Source organism: Acomys minous (assembly GCF_964271855.1).
Source record: "Acomys minous genome assembly, chromosome: 1".
NCBI classification, from domain to species: domain Eukaryota; kingdom Metazoa; phylum Chordata; class Mammalia; order Rodentia; family Muridae; genus Acomys; species Acomys minous.
The window spans coordinates 39,007,536-39,032,629 of NC_140483.1; the positions used below are offsets into that span (position 1 = coordinate 39,007,536).

General features: G+C 47.7%; 1 protein-coding gene across 6 annotated transcripts in view; it reads right to left on the bottom strand.

The window, feature by feature from the left end:
• Positions 1-288: 288 nt before the first annotated feature.
• Positions 289-25,094, bottom strand: part of RGS8 (regulator of G protein signaling 8) — a 43,957-nt gene continuing 19,151 nt past the window's right edge. For 5 of the 6 annotated variants that reach the window (XM_084789768.1, XM_084789771.1, XM_084789769.1 and 2 more), the window contains 3 exons: positions 7,243-7,409; positions 4,460-5,295; positions 289-4,406 (listed from right to left, as the gene is read on the bottom strand). In XM_084789768.1, the coding sequence (XP_084645894.1) occupies positions 5,113-5,295; positions 7,243-7,409 (350 nt within the window). In that variant the 3' untranslated portion in view covers positions 289-4,406; positions 4,460-5,112. Of the gene's footprint in view, positions 5,296-7,242; positions 7,410-25,094 lie in introns of all 6 variants that reach the window. The other variant, XM_084789770.1, reaches the window with a different exon arrangement.

The following is a 25,094-nucleotide window of genomic DNA, read 5'->3' on the forward strand; positions in this document are numbered from 1 at the left end:
CTCTCCCTGCATTTTCAAGCCGTAGGTGGCACAAATAAAAATACCACCTGGCATTTGTATGGCACTTCACGGTTTCAAAGCCACTCTCAATAACAACCCCTACGCTCAGCCCCAGACCATTCTCAATCAACCCGTGTCTGTCCACACCCCTACTCTTCCTGGTGGCCAGCCCCGTGCCAGCCATTCAGGGCAGGGCCACGTGCTCCCCCTGGAGAGCCCACGTGTTATGTAAAGAGTTTCCTCATAAAGAGTCAGACGGCCAGGAAAGTAGACAGAGAGCGAGAGGGGCAGGTTGTTTAGGTTTTGTTTATTATGTTCTCACGGCCTGTGTATAGTAAAGGTGAACGTATTTCACTTTACATGGTAATGAGACGACTCAGTGAGGACTCCGTCAGCCAAACGGTTTCTATGGCAGATGAGCTACTATACAACTGTTGTGCTTCCGTGAGTGACCAGCTAAGGCTACCGTTGTCAGGGCACATGCGGAGCCTAGTCACCTTTTCCTAACCTGGCAGAGGGGAGGGAGCGGAGGGGTTAAGTTCAAGAAAACGGACAGTTTATTGAGAGGACCCCAAACCCAAAACCTGGTGAGGCCTGTTGTTCTATCCTGACGTCTCTCCCACTGTGGCCCTCCACAGTCTTGTAGAGTCCTTGAGAAACCACAGAGACAGAAAACCACGTCTTCTTGGTTTCTCCCACCTCAGTCTCATACCAAGTGACGCGGTGGCATGGGCTCCCAGTGCCAGGAGTAATGGCACCACCTCTCTTGTTTTAACAGGAGGGGTACGGACTTAAGGAGAGCTGACACTTGGCGGATCGAAGGCGAGGGCAGAAACCACAGGTCCTCTGCGGTGTCATCGGCATTCTGGGTTGTCCTTCCTGGAAGGCCATCGTGCCTACGACTGTGTCCCTCTTCACCTTTCCCTGTTGGACGTGGAGAAGCAACTACCATGCTGACAGCTAGGGGCTCTCCTGGCCTGCCCCTTCCTCCCCCAGGAGAGCGAGCATCTCTATGTTCCAGGGCTTGTGACTAGTCAAAGACAAACACCCTGGCAGAGCGTTCATTTTTTTTCACAGCTTTGGTTTCTCAGAGCAGCAAGTTCTGGGGAAAGCACCAGAAAGTAGAGCCAGCTAGCAGCTTCCTTGCTGCCGATCCAACATGGGACCAAAGCGAAAACAGTGAAGCCTTGAAGCAGGGAACCACATCTTGGCCACAGAAAGGCCTCTCAGACTCGAGTCTCCCCAGGAAGGGACATCCTCCAAAGAGACATTGGAAGCTGTTGTATCACCGTTATCACTACCAAGACACTCCTGACTCACTACCTGTATTCCAGCTACCCTATTGCATGACCTTGGGTACAGAGGCACAGCCGGACATGAAACGGCCAAACACAAGAGTATATGAGAAAGAACAGGGGTAGAGTTCATGATGCAGGCCTAGAGGAAGCTCTGTGGAAAAGGCAGGGGAAGCGTGGCAAAAACAGCTCTCAGTCCCGTGCCCTCTATGCTCCCCACCTTGGCATACCCGCTGCCAACTAGTGCATGTAGCTCTAACCCAAACATGGCCTCAAATGAGCAAATCAGAGAGAGAAAGGCACAAAGCAACCACCCCAAAATTCAGCTGCAGAGCAGGCAAGCTGTCCCGGTTACTATGCTCTTTGCATCCAGGTGGTCTGCTGTGCTTTCTCCCCACAGGTGTGTGTGTGTGTGTGTGTGTGTGTGTGTGTGTGTGTGTATGTGTCTGTGTGTGTGTCTGTATATGTATGTATATGTGTGTCTGTGTCTGTGTGTGTGTGTGTATATGTGTGTGTGTCTGTGTATGTATGTACGTGTGTGTGTGTGTGTGTGTGTGTGTGTGTGTGTGTGTGTGTGTACTCTCAGTTCTGTTCCTCTTCATTCCTTAGGCTGCTGCTCACCCCTGACCACATCTGCACACTGGAACCACTAGTCAAACACTGGAAACCGCTGCCGCCTGCCTCCCTCCAACCTCTCTTATTTAGCTAGTCTATGGTAAAAACTGAACAGTTGGCTTTTTAGAGCTCTTAGGATAAACCTGATGAGCAGTGAAGCTGGGAATCACTCTCTTAGGCCGTCTTTCTCCAATGTCCACAGGCCATTACATAGCCAGGAGCTTTTTTCCCCCCAATGTTGCTTTATGGAGCCCCTCCCTAAGACTATAGAATCAGCATCTCTAAGTGCGGAAGCTGGAAATCAGCACGGGGGGGGGGGTCTTTCAAGGTTATCCCTATTATTCATGCTCATGTTTAATAATAAATACTGCATCAGAGGATCACTCCCTACTCAACCCAGAGTGCCCAAGGTGTCAATGACTGAAATCTACTTGGTCCACGAGAGCAACAGCAAACCACACAGCAGAACGAAAATAAGTTGAGAACTACAGTGGGACCAAGGGATGTAAAGCCACAGCACTGTGTCCTGCCTCTTGGGCTTGCCTGAGTCCAGGGCTAGTCATCAGCACACTGTGTGTGACTGCAGCAAAGGAAGACATGAAATGGGAAATGGCAGCATCTGTGATGACAACCCAGCAGGGTGGATGAGGCTCGTAGAAGAGGGGAGAGGAGGGGACCGGGAGACACGGAAGCTCAGAGATGAGGTATGCTTGGATATTGCTCTAGAGCTTGTAAACATTGGTTTCATCACAGACCAAAGTGTGGGCTAGCGTGACCAAAGTGCCTTCGATGAGAAGCAGGGGAGATAGGTTACGTAAGAAGCTACACGTCTGCGGTGTACTGCCCAAGACTCACAACTCACAACACACACACACACACACACACACACACACACACACACACACACACACGATGCTCCATGAAAATACCATAAACAGAGCTCCTCTGCACAGACACAAGCTCACATGCCCTTATCTACCAAATTCAGGATACTCAAACTTGGTTCTTCATACCACCCATGGGGGAAGGAGTCATCAGGGTGTCATGACGTCACCACCTGCAGCAGTCATTCCACTAGTAGTTGGCAGGAACTCTAGGCCCCGAGTGAGGGTGCCACACAATGCATGTGGAGCCTTTTTTTTGCGTTGGGATAGTGCAAGTGGTGAGAGGCCCTCTCTAGGACATTTCCATCACTCCAACTTAGATGCACCTCGTATCGGACAGTAGCACTGGCAGCAGATGCACATTTCCTATGTAAACAATGTTTAAATTACCCTGTTAGAGAATTTAATCATCACATTAATTCTGGCAGCTTTAGCTAAGAATATTTTGTTTTATATCAGGGTGGGGAAATCTACCTGATCTAACGAGGAACACTATCTGAAAGCTTCAGAGTTCTTATTAAATGTGACTGGCATGGACGGGTCTCTTCAGTGTTAGGCCTAGAAAGTAGGTGCTATCCTCTCTCTTTGAGATTCACACACAGACACTAACACCCACTCACAGATGACAGCGTACCACTCGGAGGGCAGTTGGCACTAACACGGTGGGACTCAACGGCCTTCTTGGCCTTGTCTGGCTACAACCAAGGAAGGAACTGATTCTCCAAGACCAGACTACAAACCCTAGGAGACCTCAGAAGGGCTAGCACCCCACAAAAAGAGAGTGTCAGCCCAGCTTTCCAGGGCAGCCTGGCCACGGACTACTTCATTCACTCCAGCCAAAAGTTTGTGGCTCCTCAGTGAGCCCGCGTTGACTGGTTGGGAATGACTCCAGCTGTGCTGCCTCTTCCACGGTCTCTGTGATTCAGTTCACCCAGAGGCGAAACAGCTTCCAGGCTCCTCTTCCATTTTCTGGTCTCTGTAGTGAAGATTCGTCTCCCTGCCACTGCAGGGGATGCCTGGTCAGCTGTCTCCTGGGTCACTGCAGAGACTCCACGTGGCTCATGCCTCCTCCGACAAAGGGCATCCAAGAACAGCCCTAGGGTACCACACAAGCTTTGTAGGAAAGTCTCCACTGCCTGGTGTTCACAGTGATCTTCCCAGTTCACGTCCAGTCCCAAAGGCTAGAGACCAAGAAGGCGCAATTTCCCAACAGCCAGAAGTAGACCCTTCCTGAGAAAGCATGCCCAAGAAGCCAGCTGCAATGGGAGCTTCGGCCTACGTTCCCATAGCCTGCACGGGAGGACGAGGCGGGGAGACAGGGAAAGCGTTGGGCACTAGGAAAGCTGTCATGCTATGGGAATTTCCCTCCCTTGGCCAAGCTGTCTTTCATCCTAAAAGATCAGTGATATGTGGTGCCACGAGGAGGTAAGGGTACAGAATACGTTAGGCGACAGACAGGTGGTGTGGAGAGCCTCATTGCACAAAATTCTAGTGATGGCGACATTCCCTGGTCACTCGGCTTCTAGAAAAGCTCTTGATAGAATTAGAGAAGATTCATAGCCTCTGCCTTTCAAAAGGGGGGACACCTCCACTCAGCAGTCATGGGAGAAACCTCCCAAGACCTTTTCAAAGGGGACACCTCCACTCAGAAGTCATGGGAGAAACCTCCCAAGACCCTTTCTTGGAACCACGAGGGTAAGGAAGCTCAGTGAATTCCTTAAGCTGAGAAGGGACCCCAGACTCTCCTATTGGTCTTGTGGAAACGGAAGACACAGCCAACTCCAGGGAATTTTTGTCGGAGGTCACCCCGCCAATGGCGCTAGGCATTGTGAGGTCCAGGTGCTCAGGTTGGGCCACTAGTTTGTGACAGCAAGTCACAAGTGAGACCCTGAGTCTTCTAGCTACTCCTCCCTCTGGTAAAGGACAAGGTGAAGATCAGGAGCCCTACCAAAGAGGGTGTGGCGTGGAGGTGATGGCAACTGCGTTTGCGTTATGTACAAATTAGCCCGGCACAGTGAATCTGCCTTCTCAGGGGAGGTGACGGAAGGCATTATGAAGGGCCAGTTACCGGCCCACCCAGAGAAGGGCGACAGCAGCACTGCTACCTCTACCAAAACACAAATCTGAGTAAATGGAAGAGAGTCCCAGCTCCAGCAGCTGGGGCATACTTTGGAACAGCCCTTCATTCCCCTGTCACCCGCGGCCTCCCACCCGAAACCCCAGCGCCTTTGAACGCCTATGACATTTCACATTAGAATATGGTCTTGGCAGCAAGGGGGAGGGAAAGCCGGTGACTTCCAAGAGTCCCCATCCGTGGTCTAGCTGAGTCTCCTCTGGCTCTGGGACAGCAGATCTAAGTACATTTTGGACCTCAGGAACCTGGGGTAAGAGTCCTTCTCCATGAGGCTGTGGACTTTTCCCTGAGCTTGGTCAAAACAAGTCAGGGATGGTTCCTGCATGTTCTTCCTCGTGGCTTCTCGGGTCTGGAAATCGATATTTACCTGGAGATACAAACAGAGAGCAAGGTCACAGGCCCTCAGAGGGCAAGGCACCTACTGGACAGTGGGCCTAAGCAAAAACCATCCATCAGTGGCAGGGCCTCACACCTTTAGCTCACTAATGCTTCTCAGATTGCTTTCATGGGGTTCGGTCTTGGGATTCCAGCAGGAATGCTGTGGAGGCTGAAGTCCAGATAGACTTGGTTTCAAGTTGTAAATAAGGTGAGTAAAGAAAAGAGAGACCAGCTGGTTTTGAGTGGCGCACACTTTCAATCCCAGCACTCAGGAGGCAGAGGCAGGAGGCCAGCCTGGTCTACACAGTGAGTTTCAGGAAGGCAGGGTTGTGTAACAAGACCATGTCTCAAAAAAGAAGAAGAAGAAGAAGAAGAAGAAGAAGAAGAAGAAGAAGAAGAAGAAGAAGAAGAAGAAGAAGAAGAAGAGGGGGAGAGGAAATAGGGAGAAGGGGAGAGAGAAAGAGAGAGAAAGGGAGAGAGAGAGGAGATGAAAGCGGGAAAGAAAGGAAGGAAAGAAAGAAAGAAAGAGAGAGAAGGAAAAAGAAGAGAGAGAGAAAAGAAAGAGAGAGAGAGAGGAAAGACAGACTACAAAGCTTGTCTAAAATAGCTGGATTAGTAACAGAACCATGGCAAGAATCCTCAAATCAACAAATCCTAGGCAAGAATCTTGATATCAGACTAAGCTGAGGCCCCAGCCAGTTGTTAATGAAGGTCCCCTAAACTTTCTCTCTCATTCTTTCTTAACTACCAAGGCCAACAGATGCCCAATAACAACAGACCCTGGTACACATACATCTCCCTAAATGTCACTGTTAGAATCCAATAGCATTCTGTCCAACTGGTAAAGACCTAACACCCCAACCAAAGCTGCTTAAATACAGAGAGCAAACTGATCAATTAAACCCTCCCAAGGGACATACTGTATTAAAACTCAGAACAGTTATGCATAATTATAACACAGCCATGAGCATGACTATAAATATTCATTGATGAGCAATGGCAAACATTCGGTAGGTGCCTTAGATCCAACATAGTAGCCTAGAAAGTTGAGTAGCATTAACTCTTGTATTGGGGAAAATAAGGCTCGGAGTGGTCGAATAAATTGAGGATGGTCACACACAGTGGCAGAACTGAGAGTACAAACAAAATCCTTTAAAAGAAAGCACTTTTTTTTTTTGAGACAGGGTTTCTCTGTGTAGCCTTGGCCGTCCTAGACTCACTTTGTAGACCAGGCTGGCCTCAAACTCACAGCAATCCACCTGCCTCTGCCCCCTGAATGCTGAGATTAAAGGCATGCGCCACTGCACCCAGCTACTTATTCTGTTAATCTATGCTGTCCTTAAAAGCTTATTATTGCATGTTTGATTTTTTGTTTCATGGTGTATGCATGTGTGTATGCGTGTGTGTGTGTACAGGTGTGCATGTACGTGTGTGTGTATCTGTACGGGTGTGTGTGTGTGTGTGTGTGTGTGTGTGTGTGTGTGTGTGTGTGTGTGTGTGAATGTGTAGGGCAGAGGATTATTTGCAGGAGTCAGTTCTCTCACTGTATCACGTGGGTCCTGGAGACCAGGCTCGGGTCACCAGGCTTGGCAGCAGTTGTCTTTACCCAGTGAGTCATCTCAGAGGCCTCTGTAGGAAAATAAATTTTCCTCTGCCTTTAGTAGGAAAATAGATACGGACTCCACAGAATTTACTCTTGCAAAATCACTGGGGCACAAATGCATCCTGGGCAACACATGTCGGGCAGACAGCAAAACACTCCTAACGTGGCTCCTTCTGTGCAAACCCTGGGCTTCCTCTCCTTAAAAGCTACCCCGTTCTCATCAGGATCCATCTCATCAGAGTTGGGAGGCCCACTGGGGTAGGAGGAAATCCCAGGGCTTGCTTCAACCTCACCCTCAAGACCTCAGGAGACAGGTCGTCACAGCAAACACACCTCCCGTGGAGCCTGCACATCCACAAACTCCTCAAAGATCCTGTGGGCCTTGGCGACTAGCTTTGCAGTCGACCTGGTCTTCTTGAACTCCTCACAGGCCAGCCAGAATTCCAGGTTCTCCTCGCTGAACTCCGTCTTTAGGAAGGCGCGGAAGGCCGCCACCCCATCTATGGATGCAGAAAGAGGTGGGAGAAGAAACAAGTAAGAGGAAGCTTAAGTCCAAAGCCTGCAGATGAGGGAGAAACAGCACCATGTGCCAGCGTCCTCATTATCCGGGCTATTGCTCCTCCGTGGCCCATGTGACACACACCTCCCCTCAGAGCAAGCCGTGCTTCACGCCCATGGACCAGCGTGAAGAATCAGGGAGGAATGCTTAACCCCATAGTAATGACAGCAGTGGTCACTTCCGATGAAACCCTCAGGCTTTACTGCCCTTCACTAATGTGGGGTCGGCTAGAGCCAGGTCTGCTGGTAGGGTCTGCTGGTAAGCCTGCACTGCCCATCAGGCCAAGGTAATAGGCACTATACATTCTCTACCCTAAGCTGAGCCCACACCAGAGAGAAGACACAGGCAGGTGTTAGACAAACTGGGCGGGAATATGAATGTCCCTGGGCCAGCTCTTTACCACTATCAGAAAAACACCCAAGAGAAATCCAGTCTGTAATAGATTCTGCGGCATGGATAGCTTTCTGTCTCTTTTAGAAAACCCTTGAGAACGTCTATTTGGTGTTTTAGTCTCTTCATTTTTACTTTGAAATTTGCCTATCAAATTAGATGGGTTTTTTAAAGTTTTTAAAATTACATGTATTTGGCATGTCTTTCTCTGTCTCTGTCTCTCTATCTCTTGGTCTCTCTGTCTCTGTCTCTGTCTCTGTCTCTGTCTCTGTCTCTGTCTCTCTCTCTCTCTCTCTCTGTGTGTGTGTGTGTGTGTGTGTGTGTGTGTGTGTGTGTGTGTGTGTCTATGTAGGTCAAAGGACAGCATACAGGAGGGTGGAGGCCAGAGGGTTTGTGGCCAGCCTTGGTGGTAAATACCTTTACCTGCTGAGCCATCTTTCTGGCCCAGGATTAACACAACACACACACACACATCCTGAAGATGGTCCTCATGCTATCAAGCTTTGTAAAAGGTGATTTTTCCTGCTAAACCATCTCGCTGACCCAGGTTCCAAGCTTTAATTAAGGTGGATTATAATTTTTCTGCCAATTTATCTAATGGCTAATCCAGCCTTTCCTCTTATTAATCAATGTCATACGTACTGCCAAGCAGGGCTTCCAGTCCATACAGATAAGGAGAGTCACCCAGGTCACGGGGAAATAGCAGCTATTTATAGCCTGAATTTCCAGTAGTTGCTTTTATTTGAAAAGGTGTTTAATCAATTGTCTTAACTCTTGAAGCACTCCTTCTCTGGGAATGACAAGGACAGCCTTCTAGATAGGGGCCTCAAAACAAAGAGCACCCGAAAATAAGGTGCCAACAGGGTTCAAAATGACTCAATGGCTTTTTGTTTGTTTGTTTGGTTGTTGTTTTCTGTTTTTTAAGACAGGGTCTCTCTATGCAGCCTTGGCTGTCCTAGACTCTCTTTGTAGACCAGGCTGGCCTCGAACTCACAGCAATCCGCCTTCCTCTGCCTCCCGAGTGCTGAGATTAAAGGTGTGCACCACTACACCCGCTTTCAATGGCCATTTTTTTTTATCTCTTTTGTAAATATTATGTGAGGACAAAAATGTTACCATTTGTTGGTACTGAGTATTGAACCCAAATCCAGTATGCTATGCAAGTGTTCTGCCACGGAGGCGTGTCCCCAGCTCCCCTCCTTCCTATTTGGTTGTTGGCCTGTAATTCAATCCATAGCCCAAGCAGGGCTCAAAGCTGTGATTACTCCTGAGTGGGGTGTGGCTGAGATGACAGACTTTCACAACTAATCATTAGCTCAATATTCGCTGTCTCTGTGACTCTCTGTCTCCCTTCTGCCTCTGTCCCAGTCTCTCTCTATCTTGGTGTGTATGCGTGGGGTGTGTGTGTGTGTGTGTGTGTTGCATACACCCGATTATGCAGTTGTACACACCTGTAAATGGGCATGCTCGGGCCAGAACAGGATGCTGAGTGTCTTCCTCTGTGCCAGTACACCTGTCCTGAGACAAGGTCTATCACTGAAGCTGAGGCTTGTTTCACCAGAGTTGATCCCGAAGAACAGCAAGCTCTCAGGAATCCCTACAAGTTCTAAGGTAGTAGGCATGCCCAGTCATGCCCAGCCTGGAGCATGAGCGAGCGCTGGGGATTCAAACTTAGGTCATCATTATTGCAAAGATCCCGGCACTCAAGGAGGCAGAGGAAGGTGGGTCGCTGTGAGTTCGAGGCCAGCCTGGTCTACAGAGTGAGTCCAAGACAGCCAAGGCTACACAGAGAAACCTTGTCTCAAAAACAAAAACAAAAAACAAAACAGAAAAACCAAAAAAGAAAGAAAACATTCCTACCAACTAAGCCATCTTCCAGGCCCTAGTGCTTTTTAATTCCATGTCATTATGACCTGGGCATCTGATAACCACTGATATATGCCAGGAGAGGTCACTAGCCAGGACAACTCGGTGGATTGGCGGTGCCATGTGATTTTAAACATTTATTTTTAATATTATTATTAATTATTATTGTGTGTGTTTGTATGATGTAGGGGCAATAATATGTAATGTGTCGTGGGGCACAATGTGTCAGAGGACAACTGTGTGGAGTCAGTTCTCTACATCTATTTTTATGTGGATTCTGGTGATTAAACTCTGTTCTTTAAGCAAGCACTCTTACCCACTGAGTCATCTTACTGGCCTTAAAGTGATTCTTCTAAAACATTTTTATGTCTCCTAATTTTAAAAAAATCACTTTACATCTTTGTCTTCTTTTGTTCATTTGTATTTGTTTACTTATCTAGAGACTTACTATATTGTAGCCTAGGCATTCCTCACACTTGCCGTCCTCCTATGCCTCCCGAGTGGTAGGGTTACCACCACACCTTACCCAAAATAGATAGTTCAATATCCACACTAGAACAATAGTCATAAAAGCTACAACCTTTTATGGCAAGAGCCAAGGACTTGAAAAAAGAAAAGCATTTATTAAAAATAATTTATTATTTTATTTATGTACATTGATGTTCTGCCTGCATGTATCTGTATGATGGTGTCAGATCCCCTAGAACTGGAATTACAGGCAGTTGTGAGCTGCCATGTGGTTCTGGGAATTGAACCCAGGTCCTTTGGAAGGACAGCCAGAGCTCTTAACGGCTGAGCCATCTCTCCAGCCCAAAAAAAGCATTTTCATGGGGCTCCCAAAGCTTTACATCACAGATATTTAAGCTTGGGGAGGGAGGCTGCCGCTTTAAAGTTCTTAGGAAAAGTAGGGTGCGTGTGTGATTTACCATCCCGTCCTGGAGGTTCCTGCAAGGAAGGGACACCATTGTTCACGCCATTGACTGACTAGCTTATGGCCCAGCACCACAGGCAAGGCCAGCACATATCCAGTGTGGGGAGCACAGAATATCATGTAAGGCTCCTTCCCACTGGGCAGGATGGAAATCAAAATCTTTCTGTGCCAGGGGAGGAAGAAGAGAGTGATATGAATTGGGTTCAAGAGAGAGAAGGATGTTCTAGGTACCTCCCACTCCTACATTGGTCAAACGCCTAGGAGGAAACAGTAGAAATACAGCAAGTAAGGAATCCAAGCGACGTGGATTTCCGACTAGTGGTCTACACAGCTCTGTTCAAAATGTTGCCTATGGCACAGGCTATATGCAAAAGAGAGATGAGATACGTCAGAGAAGAAATCATAAAATTACTGCCCATTAGCACCCTATGGGTGCTGTCTTTGGGACCCTCCCACATTCTATGTCCTCAAAGTTCCCCATGGAGGACACACAGCTATTTCCACGTGCTCTGGAGTAAACTCAGCTTGCTTACAAAGATGCACGCCAAGAGACAGCCATCACTTCTAGATGGTTCTCTGTGGGAGAAGCTACAAGCAGAGGTTAAGTTGGGAAGACAGAATCAATGGTCTTGAGACCCCAGAAGGGGCTGAGTCAACAAGGGAGGACCCTGAGCAGTGACCTACAGTGGACCCTGGGAGACCCGAGGACCCACAGAGTCTCCCCCATGTGCCTCCATATTTTCCTCCGCAGGTGTTATTTCTCATAATGAAAGTATTTTAACTGATGTATAAAAACATAGAAATTATACCTAATAAGAAGATGATACATGTTCTAATCATTGTAGAATATTTAAATCAAACATTTAAATACCCTTTCTTGGTGTTTACATTTTCAAAATACTTTTAATTTTGACATCTGTATAGCACATTTGTTTTGGTTTGATTCAGAGCCAGAGTCACACTTTTTAGCCCAGGCTCACCTAGAACCAACTATGTTCCCATATCAGCTTCAAACTCCCAGCAATCCTTCTGCCTCCGCTTTCCAAGTGCTGGCGTTACAGGTGTGAGCCATCCTGTGTGGCCTGTACAATGCATTGTTACACAACATACAGTCGCCCTGCTGTGCACCTGCACCCCAGAACTTCTTGCTCCTTTCTAACTACACCTTGTAAACAACCCTTCCAGATCCCCCTCTCCCTCTTTCCCTCCCTTCTCCACAGCTCCTAGTTGCCACTCTTACCCTCAGCAAGGTCTACTCTTAGATGCTCCAGATGGACAAGGTCACGTGGCCGTTGCCTCATCTCCACACACTCTCCACAGCAGTCAGGGTGAGGGTTGGAAAAGGGAGCACGGAAGGATGGTCCTCCAGCTGTTCAGTTATCTAGAGCAGTGGCTCCCAACCTTCCCACTGTTGTGACCCATTTAGCACAGCTCCTCATGTTGTGGTGACCTCCAGCCATAAAAATTACATCCATTGCTGCTTCACGACTGTAACCTTGCTAACATTATGAAATGCAATGTAAATTATCTGCGTTTTCTGATGGTCTTGGGCAACCCCCATGAAAGGGTCATTCCATCTCCAAGGAGTTGGGACCCACAGGTTGAGAATCGCCGAGCTAGAAGAAGACCTGGGAAGTGACTCAGAGGAGCTCACCGCTGCTTTCAAGCCAGAGGGAACTAAATTCCATGACGGGACACTTCAAGTTCACTGTTTTTTTTTTTCCCCCTCTAAACAGAGACACATACTTGAGAACACATTAAATGTGGTCACAGATAAAGAATATTACATTTCTGTTCTCCTCTATAACCAGCTCTGTTAAAGGAAGGTCTATTCGGCCGCAGCCCTCTAGGCCACCGACCTTATATCTCTCTTCCCCTTGGTCCCAGCTTTGGTGGGTCTTGGTGGAGATTAGAAGAGCTTACACCTGCAGCGTGCTCCCTGATGGCGCTTTCCTCCTCCTCCTCCTCCTCCTCCTCCTCCTCCTCTTCCTCCTCCTCCTCCTCCTCTTACAAAGAAGAATGTGGAAGCTGAGAAACAACTCGCCTGACCTCATAGACAACAACACAGTACACTAGAGCGTTAAGGATTGCTAACGGGAATAACAACTGTATCTTTATTGGTTCGTGTGCTCACCCTGTTGGGTGGTGACCCAGGGTGGTGACCCAGCCGTCCCACCAGGTGCACAGAGCAGACACAATGAGGCATTGTACGACGCAGCATGGGCTGAGCACCAACACTTACCTCTTTTTGCTTCCTGGGTGAGGCTGCAATATGATCCCACACCTCACCGTGACTTCCCTGCGTTGCTAGGCTAGGCCCTCAAACCGCAAGCCAAAATAGACCCTTCCTTGTGTTGCCTTTGCCAGATTCTTTGTCACCACAATAAGAAATTAACCTATATGCCAGCAAAAAGGAGACTGAGCAAAAAAAAAAAAAAAAAAAAAAAAATACGATGATTATGATGTGGTGGGTTGTTTTATAACAGGGAAGGACAAGGCGCTATGAAGGGACCCTACATTGGCACCTGAACCAAGTCTAAGAAGGGATCAAAAATCTGCAGGTAGACGCTCCTCAACTACTGGGGGAAGTAAAGGAGAGGGGAGCAACATGAAAAAGGGGGGGGCTGATAGAGAAGATGATTTTAGTAAGAGAAAGCCACATACACAGAGGTGAGCGCTTTAAAACACTCCTTAGAGTAATGGAGATGCTTTAGGAAGATGGGTAAGAAAATGGATCAAGCTCACTGGGTCTCCCTTCAGACAGGCATACACAGAGAGGCCTGTGCACGAAGAGATGAAGGGGTTACACAGCCCTGCAAATGGCCAAGACAGAGAGGACTGTGCCTGAAGGAGGAGGTGGCCGCTGTGTGCAATGCCTCCTAGAGATCAAGCTGGACAGAAGTGAGAAGGACCTCCGGACCCAGCAACTGTTGGCTTTGAACAGTGTCGGAGGTGTGATGAGGCCCTGCCTGGGCCGTGGTGGCAACAGTGATGGAGACGAGGAAAAGGAAAGCATTCATTCGCATGTCTCTCCAAAGAGACTTGGCAAAAAAGGAAACGGAGCGTGGACAGCACAGCTAAAAGGAACCGTGAGATCAAGAAGTGTCTGTTTGCTTTCAAGGTGGTTTTGAGCACATGTAAACGTTCATCTGGTCAGAAAAGACTTGTTGAGTAAGAGGACTTAAAGAAAGGCTTGAAAAGAAGGCAGAAAAGTAGCCTGAGCGCAGATTATGATGGTGAGAAAGTGGGGGGACTGTGTGAGAGTGCAGGGGAGCCTCTAGTTTAGGGTGGGAATCAGAAGGAGTTCCTGTCTGATAGTAGTCGTGGGAGGTGATCGGGCTATGAAAGGCAGTACTTTTATTTTTATTCATTCAGAAGTTAGGACAGGATATTTTATTTGCTGAATCTTGGGCTTTTTGTTTAAGATTTTACAAAACCCCAGCGGCATTTATTTTCACAGCAATGCTGATCAGTAATAGATAGCATCCCATGCTTTCCACAGGAAGATGCAAACAGGGCTGGTGGTTTGGCTCAGTAGGGCAGAGTGCTGGTCTTGCACACGTGAAGCCTGGGCTCCCATCTGCAGCAACACATAACGCTGAATGTGATGGTGACAGTCTGTAATTCCATAATCCCAGCACAAGAGAGATGGAGGCGGAACAATCAGAAGGTCAAGGTCACCCAGCTACATAGTGAATTTGAGACCAGCCTAAGCTAAATGAGGTGAGAAGGAGAGGGTGGGAAAAGAAAGAGGGCTGGGGAGAAGGGGGAGGAGCTGGGAAGAAGGGGGAGGGGCTGGGGAGAAGGGGAGGGGCTGAGAAAAAGGGGAGGGGCAAAGCAAAGAAAGAAACTAAAGCTTAGAGAAGTCGGATGCGTGGCCCAGCGGCTCAGCTGGTATGAATGAAGATACCTTACCAGGTCCGCCCGACTCCAGAGCAGGACCTTTATACAGCAGTGTCTGCGGGAAGGAAAAGGGCAGGTGAAGGGAGCACTCAAAGAGCAAAAGCTAGCATTTGGGAAGGCAGATTTCAGAGAGAGGGGACATGAGATGAAATGGGGGAGCTTGCCGTCTCTAAGGATGAGAGTAAATAAACAAAAACAGTAGTGGGTGGAGACAGGAACAGTGGAGGGTGGGACATAGTTGGGAGGCATCAAATTGGACAGCCTTGATCTTTGTTAACTTGGGGTGAGGCTGCTGGGAACAAGGCTACCTTGGAGTACTAGGTTTTGAGCGACAGCACAAACCGGTGATATAAAATCACCACCTCCCTTTCCAGGCCGTCTAACATAACAGGCATGAGGGGGTACTGTAAGATAATGGGTTGTGTCGTTCTAAGTGCCGAATGTGCAACAGGGGAGACACCTAGAGAGTGGGAAGGAGTCAGAGCCGCCAGCTGGCTTGGAGGACAGGAAACAGGAGACAGTCGGGAAAGCTTAGACTCTGACTCCTGGAGAGTTTCCCCATGCACAAAGAAGGGAATGAGAACTTTTCATTTGGGGGTGCATCCATCCTTCAAAGAAGGGACCATTCAGTCCAGGCTGCTGCATAGGCCTTGACCCTGGACAGCAGCAACTTGGGAACTGGAAGCCAAAACGAAGAAATGCAGAAGAAGAAGAAGAAGTTTTAAAAGGATGCTGAAGTCAGAATACATCTTAAAACACTCTCCGCAAGCATTTACCAAGCACTTTGGCCACACCAAGAGCTTTCTGAACCTCATGGTAGAGCCACAGCACAGATCCCCGATGCTTTTACCATTTGAGAGGAAAGAAAAACAAACCTCACAGAAGGTAAATAGCTCGCAAAGCAGTAGTGGCAAGAATGCCAAGTGAAAAAGGAGACATTGGCGGTGGGGGGGGGGGGGGCAGGAGAGATGGCAAAGCTGTTTAGAGCATTTGCTGCTCTTGCAGAAGACTTGGGTTTGATTCCCACCACCTACATGGTGGCTCACAACCAGCTGTCACTCCAGTTCCAGGAAAATAACCTCCTCCCTTTTCTGACCTCTTGGAGGACAGGCACCCACGTGACAAGCATACATATGTGAAGGCAAAACACACATACACATAAAAATAAAATAAACAAATCTAAAATAAGGAAGAAGTTAACATTAGTATGCGCATTGCTGGGCTCCCCTCCAGACCTGTAGGACCTGGGTTCTAAGAGCTGCTGAAGTGGAGAGACAGGAAGAAGCCTCGTGCAAGGCGAGACAGAGAGCTATGGGGAACAGCATGGGTGGTCCATTTCTATGAGTGACAGCAGCCAGTGGGGTGGAAGGGAAAAAAAAAATGAAGAAAGCCGCTTACATAGAGAAGTATCTAATTGAAAGGACACATAGAAGCAAAGTTGGGTGTGGGCCTCAGAGTTTGATGAATTACACTGCACGGAACTGGAATGACTGCGCATGTTGGGGGCTCGAAGGGAGGCATGTGGTAAACTCACAGGCAGCTCGGCGGCACCCATGGTTTCACAGGCACCCTGCCAAAAATTACCAAACCTACCACCAAGCGTAAGCAGAACAGGCCTCGCTTGAGAACACCAATTCTGAGCACAGCCGAGCCCACACTTATGTATGACCTTGCCCAACACATTCAGTTTTCCTGGCCTCATCCCACTCCCTGTGGAAGCAGGGGAGTAGATCTGAAGACCCTTCCCAGGTAGTCTCTGCTCTGTTGTATACCCACGCCATCTTAGTCCTGCCCTCACTAGATGTGTGTGCCCTCATCACACGTGACCCTCAGCTGACCTTTGCTCCTGACTCTGTCACTCCACTTCATCTCCATCCCTCAACACCATCACCGCCACACGGGCCATGGCCATTTTAACTTTATGAACTCAGTGCATCACTGCATCAATGTAATTAGGAGAAGGTTCTGGAGCTAGAGAGATGGTGCCATCACAGTCACGGGGACCTGAGCTCAGGTCCTCAGAATCTATGTAAACCAAGTGAAAAAGCCGGCTGGCTGGCTCAGCTTACTAGATAAGTTAGTTCCATGTCAATGTGAGGTCTGTTTCAAAAAACAAAGTGAGTGGCTCCTGATAAAAGATGCCGGACCTCCAGTTGCATGTGCACACATGTGTATGTGCATCTATGCCCATATGTAAACACGGGGGGGGGGGGGGGGGGGAGATGGGCTCTGGCTTTGAATCCCATGTGATCTTGTAAAAGTGCCCTAACAGCTTGAAGCCCAAGTCGGAAATGAAGACCATGCCAGGACTCACGGCGTTGGACTGTTAACAGAACAAATGAAACAATCCATGCCGAAATGTCAATTGTCACTATGAGCTATCGATAGTGCTAGCCCTTACAGAGGCTTAGTTTACAAAAGGAATGTGAGCTCTAAGAGTAGGATTGCCTGTGGTCACTGAGCCAGTGGAAAGAGCAAAGTAGATTGGCCTACACATCAGGGTGACAACAGAGCGTGCTCTCCTCTCCGACGATCACTTTCTCCAAAGTGGGAATAAATGGTAACCCCAGTCAGGCAAACACACTAAGCATATGTGTGCCACAGCTCTGCAAAGATGCCATTTGGCTCACAGACTTGGGCCTTGTCCAGCTGGAGGACACCTCCCATCGCCTTTTCTATGGTGAGAACTGAGGCTATTAGGTACCACTAAGAACCTGGAATCTACCTTACATTCTTTCTATCCTGCAAAACTGATAGTTAGCCTGTCACTAGCGGTCCTTTCATTGAGAAAGTGCTAACAAGTCCTTCCTTCTCAACACGCCATTGTACCTTCCCAGGCATCTTTCCCAGCCTTTAGCCAGGGACCACAAGTGTCCTTAGAAACATACTGTGCTCTTCCAGGCCTCAAGTCGACTGGTTGCCTATAGTTCAGTGTGGCATCAGCGGGAGCAAGGAATAAACCCAGGCATTTCTGGCACATTGGGGCTGTCAGACATTTCAAGGGAGAGCTTGAGAGGCCAGGAAAAGAGAAAGAACGTCCCTGTTGCCATGGACTCTCCTGGTGCCTGGACCTGAGAAGCAACAAGAACAGACTGCAGCAAGGACGCTCCAACAGCCACCACAAAGGCCTGTGTAGATGCACCTGCCCTCAGCCCTGCTCAGCTCAGCCGCTTTCTCTACCCATTCACTCTCGGCCACTGCTTCCCCACTACCCTTCTTGTACTCTCAGAGCAGGTGCCACTGCAGGCAGGCCATGGAGGGTCACTGAACAAAGAAAGTTCCACTCTGGAATAATAAAAGTAAGTTGTGGGGGGGGGGGAGCTCTGCATGTGAGGGGAACAGAGTCCCCCCTCCTCCTGCCAGTTGCAGATGGCAGAAGGGAACAACCTTCTGTATAGACCCCTTGCTCCGGGCCTGGTCCCCATCTCTTGCTGATGTGACCCAGCAAGTGAATTACTGGGGACAGGAGCAGTGACATACTCTTCTCCCCATTCATGTCTTTTCTCCCTTCCCATCCTCCTCGCGGCAAGCTCTCACCTGTTTCCCCACCGCACTCCTGCTTCTTGTCTTTTAGCATTTTTTTTCTCCTCTGTTCTGCCGTCAGTCACTTTCCCGCTGGCAGGACCCTCATCCCCTGCCCTCCATTTGTCCACAAACAGCGCTTGGTGGTTTCCAAGTCAAGAGTGTTGATTTATCACTAAACAGCTCGGCAGCATCTGCTCTTACCTCGAGGGGTGGCCACGTTTGCATGAGCAGTGCTGCTGAGGCGAGGGGCCCTGTGTACTCTGCCCACAAGCTGGAGAAGACTGGCGCCCCGATCCGGAACCCCACTCTAGAACCTTTCTCCTGAGCTCTCATACACTTTGGGAAACCTGCCTCCAAACCCTGGAGCTACTTGTATCCTGGCTCTGACACACAGTAGCTGGCGTGAGCTAGCGTGTAGAGATCTGTTCTTGGGTTCTCATAGCTGTACAACGTCGATCCCAGCAGCTCCTCCTGCAAAGGGTTAAGGGGAATGCGACGAGTTCAGACACACAAGTGACATGCAGAGCCTGCCTGATAAACGGGGATTGGTGACCTTCGTTCTCATGTTCTGGTGGAGTCATGATCCAGAACTCAACGTGTAATACCATACCCTAGCCAATTAAAGGCTAGGTGAGCAGTTCAGGGAAATAGGGGAAGACACGGGGGGGGGGGGGGGGGGGAGGGAGGGCGGGGGGGGGGGCGGGGCGCTGCCTTCTAGTCTTTCTATTTGCATTTCACTTAGGTTTTCTTTGAATAACCCTCCCAGGAGTCAAGGCTCTGAAAACAGCACAAAGTTTTTGAGGTTGGCATCTCATCAGCAGCAGGAAGGGACAGGCATGTGTCCAGGATTCGTGGAACAGTGGGCAGGATATTGGCGTCCTTTCGAACAGCCACAGAACCTCCAAGAACACGCTGTGGCCGCACATGCCGCCGGCTGCCGGCTCGCTCCCTCTGGCTCTTTCATGCAGCGTGCTTACATAAGGGGAGAAACTGGGTCACCATGAATGAGCAGTGCAGCTGGTGCAGCAGGGAGGGTGGCTTAGGTAACAGTTCAAGGTCCAGCAGTCCCGATTTAGCTGGCATCAAGGGTGGACTTGAGCCTCGCTCAGTTCCCAGGCTTAGGAAAACACAAAACGAACAAGGGGGAGGGGGATGTTTTTAAGCACCGTGTTTACCAAAGTGCTCTCTCACTCTTGCATTCCTAATCAATGGGAGAAAATAAACCATTGAACAGGACCCAAAGTCAAGCTGAGGATAGGAATCGGGAAAATGTGTTTATACAAGCCAAGGTGTGTACTCTACCACAGAAACCAAACCCTGTTTAACAAAACAACTGATTTGGATGGTGTAGTGAGAACCTCATCAGGGTCAGAATCTTCCTATGTGTTACCTGTGAGACAAAGACTTTGAAGCAAATTACTATGGCTAATCAAGATTTATGTAGGGATTTTACTTAAGGAACAAGCTATTGCCAGTTATGATAATTGCTGGCAAGCAATTGTGATGCTAATAATACCTCATCATTGTGATTACTAACTTTCCTAAATGATCTATACTTTATTAGTGTATATAAACTCTGTGTGTGTGTGTGTGTGCACACGCACGTGTGTCTGTGCATGCATCTGTGCATGTGTGTGTGTGTGTGTATGTGTGTGTGTGTTAGGACAGTATATCAGGGTGACACATCATTGTAGGACATTAGTCTCTGTGTCATCAGAGATCTAAGAAATTGATGTTCTGAGGCTACATGGCTTCGTATCTCTAAGACACAGGAGCAGAAGGAAGGAGACACTAGGCATGCAGATACTGTCCTGTTGATTTTACTGGGGGAAAGAAAAAAGAAGTTCTAGAAAGCCAGGAGGTGGTGGTGCATGCCTTTAATCCCAGCACTCAGAACACAGACAGGCTGGCCTCTGTGAGTTCAAAACCAGCCTGGTCTACAGAGTGAGAGGAACAACCTGGGCTACACAGGGAAACCCTGTCTCAAAAAAGAACAAAAAACAAAAAAAAACAAAAAAAAAACCCAAAACAAAACAATAATAAAAAAGCACTATTTTTAAAAAAGCACTATAAAGACTCACAGACACTAGTCCACAGCCTAAAAGATCTCCAAATTCAGTATGAAAGATTATTTCTCAGATGCATTGAATGGAAAACTACTGCTGAGACTCTCAAAAGAGGTAACATATCAGATTTTCCCTGCTAGGCTTTTAAAAACTACACTCCCAGCAGGGAGGTGGGCAGGAAGACGTAAGGGGATCCCAAAAGCTCACGGGGAAGGGGGCTGAGTAAGAAGGAAAGTCAAGTTCCACTGGGGACTCTCTTTCCTAATCTGCTGCCTCAGGCTGTCTACAGGATCGGTAAGCTCACATTAGCTCAGGCGAGTGGAATGTACAAAACGCACGCTGTCTCAGCGAAGTCAATGTGTTATAGCAAAAATCATAAAGCAGCTAGCCATCCCTTACCCAGCCCTCCACGTGCCAGTTGCCACAGCTAACACTTTGGGAACAGCAACTGTATTGAATTCTTGCACTGTACAAGCCACCATTTCCCTGTCACAGATGAGGAAAACTGAGGTTAGTTGAGGTTAGGTCATTGGCATGAGGTCCCAGAGCTGAGAAGGGACAGAATAGGTGTCAGGGAGTTGCACAACTACTTCTGTTAAGACCTTTTATGAGCATTTGAGAGCTGCCCACAGCCCAGCAAGGTACAAGAAAGCTTACCGCAATGCTGACATGATGACAAGAAGGCTGAGAAGTTTCTTTTCTACCTAACTCAGTCTTTCTTCTTTTGCTTTCTTATTCTCTGTGTGTGTATGTGTGTGCCTCTCTCTCTCTCTCTCTCTCTGTCTCTCTCTCTCTGTCTCTCTCTCTCTCTCTCTCTCTCTCTCTCTCTCTCTCTCTCTCTCTCTCTCTCTCTCTCTCTCTCTCTCTCCTGTGGAAACCTCTACACCATACATTCGGGATCTGAGATGCCAATGCACCATTACAGGCAGGCGCTGTCTGAGGACTTGAAGCCCTCAATGCAAAATATTCTGTTTCCTCAGTACCCTGGGCCACCCCACCTCAGGGCATTGTCCTTTCCTGTTTTGCACACTTGTGCTTGAAAGCAGAGGAAGGGAACACTCCTGAAAGACTTGAGGGAAAACATACCCCAGTCTCCAGCCCCAGGATTCTGATTCCATAGGCCTAAGATCCAACAGCGTGCTTAGAAGAGCCTGCAGGTGTTGCTGCAGCCACCTGGGTTCACATTTTAAATAAGAGTTTTCTAGAATCTTTGTGGCTTAATGACAGCATGGGGAGTGTTGTACAGTAACTGGAAGCCTGACTCTTTGCCCTAGAGTTAAAGATTGCCTAGATGAATAATTAAAGTGTTCCACAGCTGATCACTTAGTTTTTCTATGATTGTGTGTTTGGAATCTTTTGCTTGGTGGCTGTGTGATCATTTTAACTTATTATGTGTTTTTTTTATATCTCGACCAGTATCTGAAAGGATGCTAAGTGTTTTACACTAAAGTCTTCTCCATTGGCCTTGTTTCACAGAGACAGACTGTGAAAGGACTCTCGGTGGTCCCGTTTCCCCTAACCTGCCACTCCCTGGACCCTAGGGGGCCCAGTAGACAGAGTCTTCCAGCATATTCCATGCCAACCATCAAACATAGCCTCTAGAGGGAGGCACTGGGCGTCCAGGTGGGATCAGGTATAAAAAGTGAGAGAAAGGGGCGAAACATGCATCCTGCAGATATACTTAAAACTGTAACTCAAATTTTATGTTAAAAAAAATGCAAAAGAAGGAAGAATGCAGGGGCAAGAAAAAGAAAAAAAAGGAGGAAGTAAACAATGAAAAAAGAGAAAGGGAGTGGGGAGGAGAGGAGAGGGAAGGGAAGGGAAGAAAGAAGGGAAGGAAATGCAGAAAGAGAATATTTCTTCAGAGTTCAGGGCTAAATAGCCCTATAAAAACAGAACAAATAAGCACATGGCTACACTTCATGAAAAATAAAAGCACTGTTTTTTCCTGTCTTCAAGTTGCCTAACAGAATAGATCTCCCACAAATTGGGAGAGCTGGTTCTGTTGGGTATTGTTTCAGAGCAGAAAGATTCCTAGGCATGTAAACACACACAGAGAGACACACACAGAGGCAGCCCCCCTTCAGGGAAGACTACACGCAGGATTCAGATATCAAGTCTAATTGTAACTGGATGAACAAGGGAAAGCTTCCAAATTAGCACATATTAGAAATCCTTCTAGCTAATGAAGCCTTCAGCAGTATCAATTTCCACTGCGTTTGTTAGTTTTAAGAAAAGCACTTAGCATTCATGAGTGCTTTTTCTCTGTGCTCATTTGTAAACAAATACAATGGGAAAGAAAACTACTCTAAATATTTCCCTCCCACAATTTTTTTTTAAATAATTGTAAGGTTTTTAAAGACAGTCAAGTTGGCTTCTTTTGCCTGAGGTTTGAGTCTATGTAGTGCTCAGAAGACAGAAGGAACCCAGGTACTTTGGTCCCCCTTCTGGCTGCTGGAGCCATTTCAGCTGAAAAGCACTCTTACATAACCACATAGGCAGTGCCTGCCTAAACCACCTGCCACAGGTAATTAGTTATCAGCCAGCCTGTCTGCTCCAGAGAACATCCCTGGGACGAGGGCAGAACTGAATTCAGCTTCCGACAGATCCGGTTCCAGCTCCATTGTCAGACAGGTGAGAAATCTGATTTCTTAAATAGCCAAGATTTCCATCAAGGCCACTTCGCTCTCGGGGAGTAAATGGGAGACAAACCAGGATCATAGCTCTGACACCAGCTAGTATGCTTCTTGTAACGTCCAACAGCCTGGTCCCTGGCGACAGGCAAGGGCTCGGCTAAACCACAGGTGATGGGTTACCAACTCCATCTGCTCATGAGAACATGATGGGACAAAGGGCAGAACTGAATTTGTTTTGCATTTAATAAATAAATGTAATAAATGAATGGAAAACATCGTCCCAGACCAGTAGGACTTCCGACACCGATGAGGTGGAATTTAAGAGCAGTGCTGAAAGTCAGAATTCCTTTTGCCACTCTGAGGCCGCCTGGTGTGTGATGTGAACACTGGTTTGGCTCCCACCCCCACCCCCACCCCCCGCCCCTTGCATTATTTGTGAGCACTGAGAACCTGAGTTCTCAAAGGCCTTTATTCTCCATCAGAGAAAGACCACTGCCTCTTTCTCCTGGGCTACCTCCCAGCTGCACAGACTCTGTGCATAATGAATAAGCACACCCTTAAGAAACAATTAAATAAATGTCCAAAACAATAGCAGGACAAGGAGAGAAAAGATGCTACAGAGGTTGAGAATTTGGGGAAAATAATTCCCTGGTTCCATGAAATAAAAACCCTGGGAGGGACCGACACCTCCGTGTGGAGAATGATAGAAGAGTGGGTTCGAGACTAACACTCGGCGTCTGGACCCCAGGCGCTCAGGGATCCTGCACTCGATAGTCCCTAGGATGGTATGTGTCTTAACCGGAATCTTTGCACATGGCCCATCAGTGCTGTGAGGGAAAGGCCCATGTGAAAGCCCATTGGAGAAGTTTAGTCAGCTCTGATTGAGTCACAATACAGTCGAAATTAACTAGACTTTTTTTTTTTTTAAGTTGTTAGCACCTTTCTCTCTTTTTGGTTTTGGTTTTTTGAGACAGGGTTTCTCTCTGGGTCGCCTTGGCTGTTCTGGACTCACTTTGTAGACCAGGCTGGCCTCAAAGTCACAGTGATATGCCTGCCTCTGCCTCCTGACTGCTGGGATTAAAGGCGCTAGCCTCATCTGCTTTTTTTTTTTTTTAAGTGGCCTGGGTTCTAATTCCTCCACAGCCTTCACAGGTAATAAACATCCAAGTCCTAAAAGCCTGAAGTTCTTCTGCCAGTGACCCAAATACCCTTTTTTTTTCCCCTAAGAACTCTCATGCTACTGGGTTTTTATTTCTATACTAAGCAGAAAATAAAACAACAAAACAAAAAAAATAGAACCTCCGACTCTAAGAAAGGTTAAAGAACTTTCCTTCAAAAAGCCTTTTTTTTTTTTTAAAGAACTTTGCCAAAGTAGCAAATTGGTGCGGGCTGTGACCTGTTAGTGGGATTCCCACCTGTGGGAAGTGTTAGAGCATTCCTGGAAGCCAAAAGCTGCTTTGACAGGAGGACCAAGCGCCTGCAGATCCAAGAGTCTGCGAATTAAGAGATAAAACTGAATCTCTGAGTCTCACATTAGCTTAATTTTAATAATTGGTCTCAAAAGTCACTGTCAAAGTATTTATTTTGCATCTAATAAATAAATGTATCATTTTTTTTTTAAAGCCATGGAATCATTACATCACATGTGTCCCCTTACTTGTTTGGTTTCCTGCCTGCAGGTAGAAGTGAGCAGGCAGGCATCTCTAACCCCATTTTAGAACGAGGAAACAGCCTCAGGGACTTGAACTGAGTGAGTCAGTGTGAGGCTGAAATAAAAACCAAACTTGAAGACGACCTTGAACCAATGCCAGCCAGGAAAGAGGATACAAAGTGGTAGTGACATTTGTCCCACAGAACGTGACTCCAGAAAAACAATCAATAACCTCTGTTTCAGAAAGGATTTTCCATCTAATTCTAAATATCATCATACATACGCTACTACCTTGGCAAATTCCCCGCGTGAGCCCGCTCTCGGGCAACAGCTGTGTGTTACATATGCTGTATACCCCACACAGAATTATTTTCCTGCCTAAGTACATCCCATGGAATACCAAAGTCACAATTTTTTTTATAATATACACTTATTCTTAGATATTGCCATTTATTTTAAAAATCTATTCAAAAATATTTGTTCAGCTGGGGGGTGGGGGGGCGAGAGATGGCTCAGTTGGCAAAGTGCTTGAGGCGCCGGGGTGTGGGTCCTGAATTCAGATCCTCAGCACTAACAGAAAAGTTAAGTGTGATGGGAAAGATAGGCTCCTGGGAAGGCAGAGGCTGGAAGGTTCCTGGAGCTCACTGGCCAGCTATTC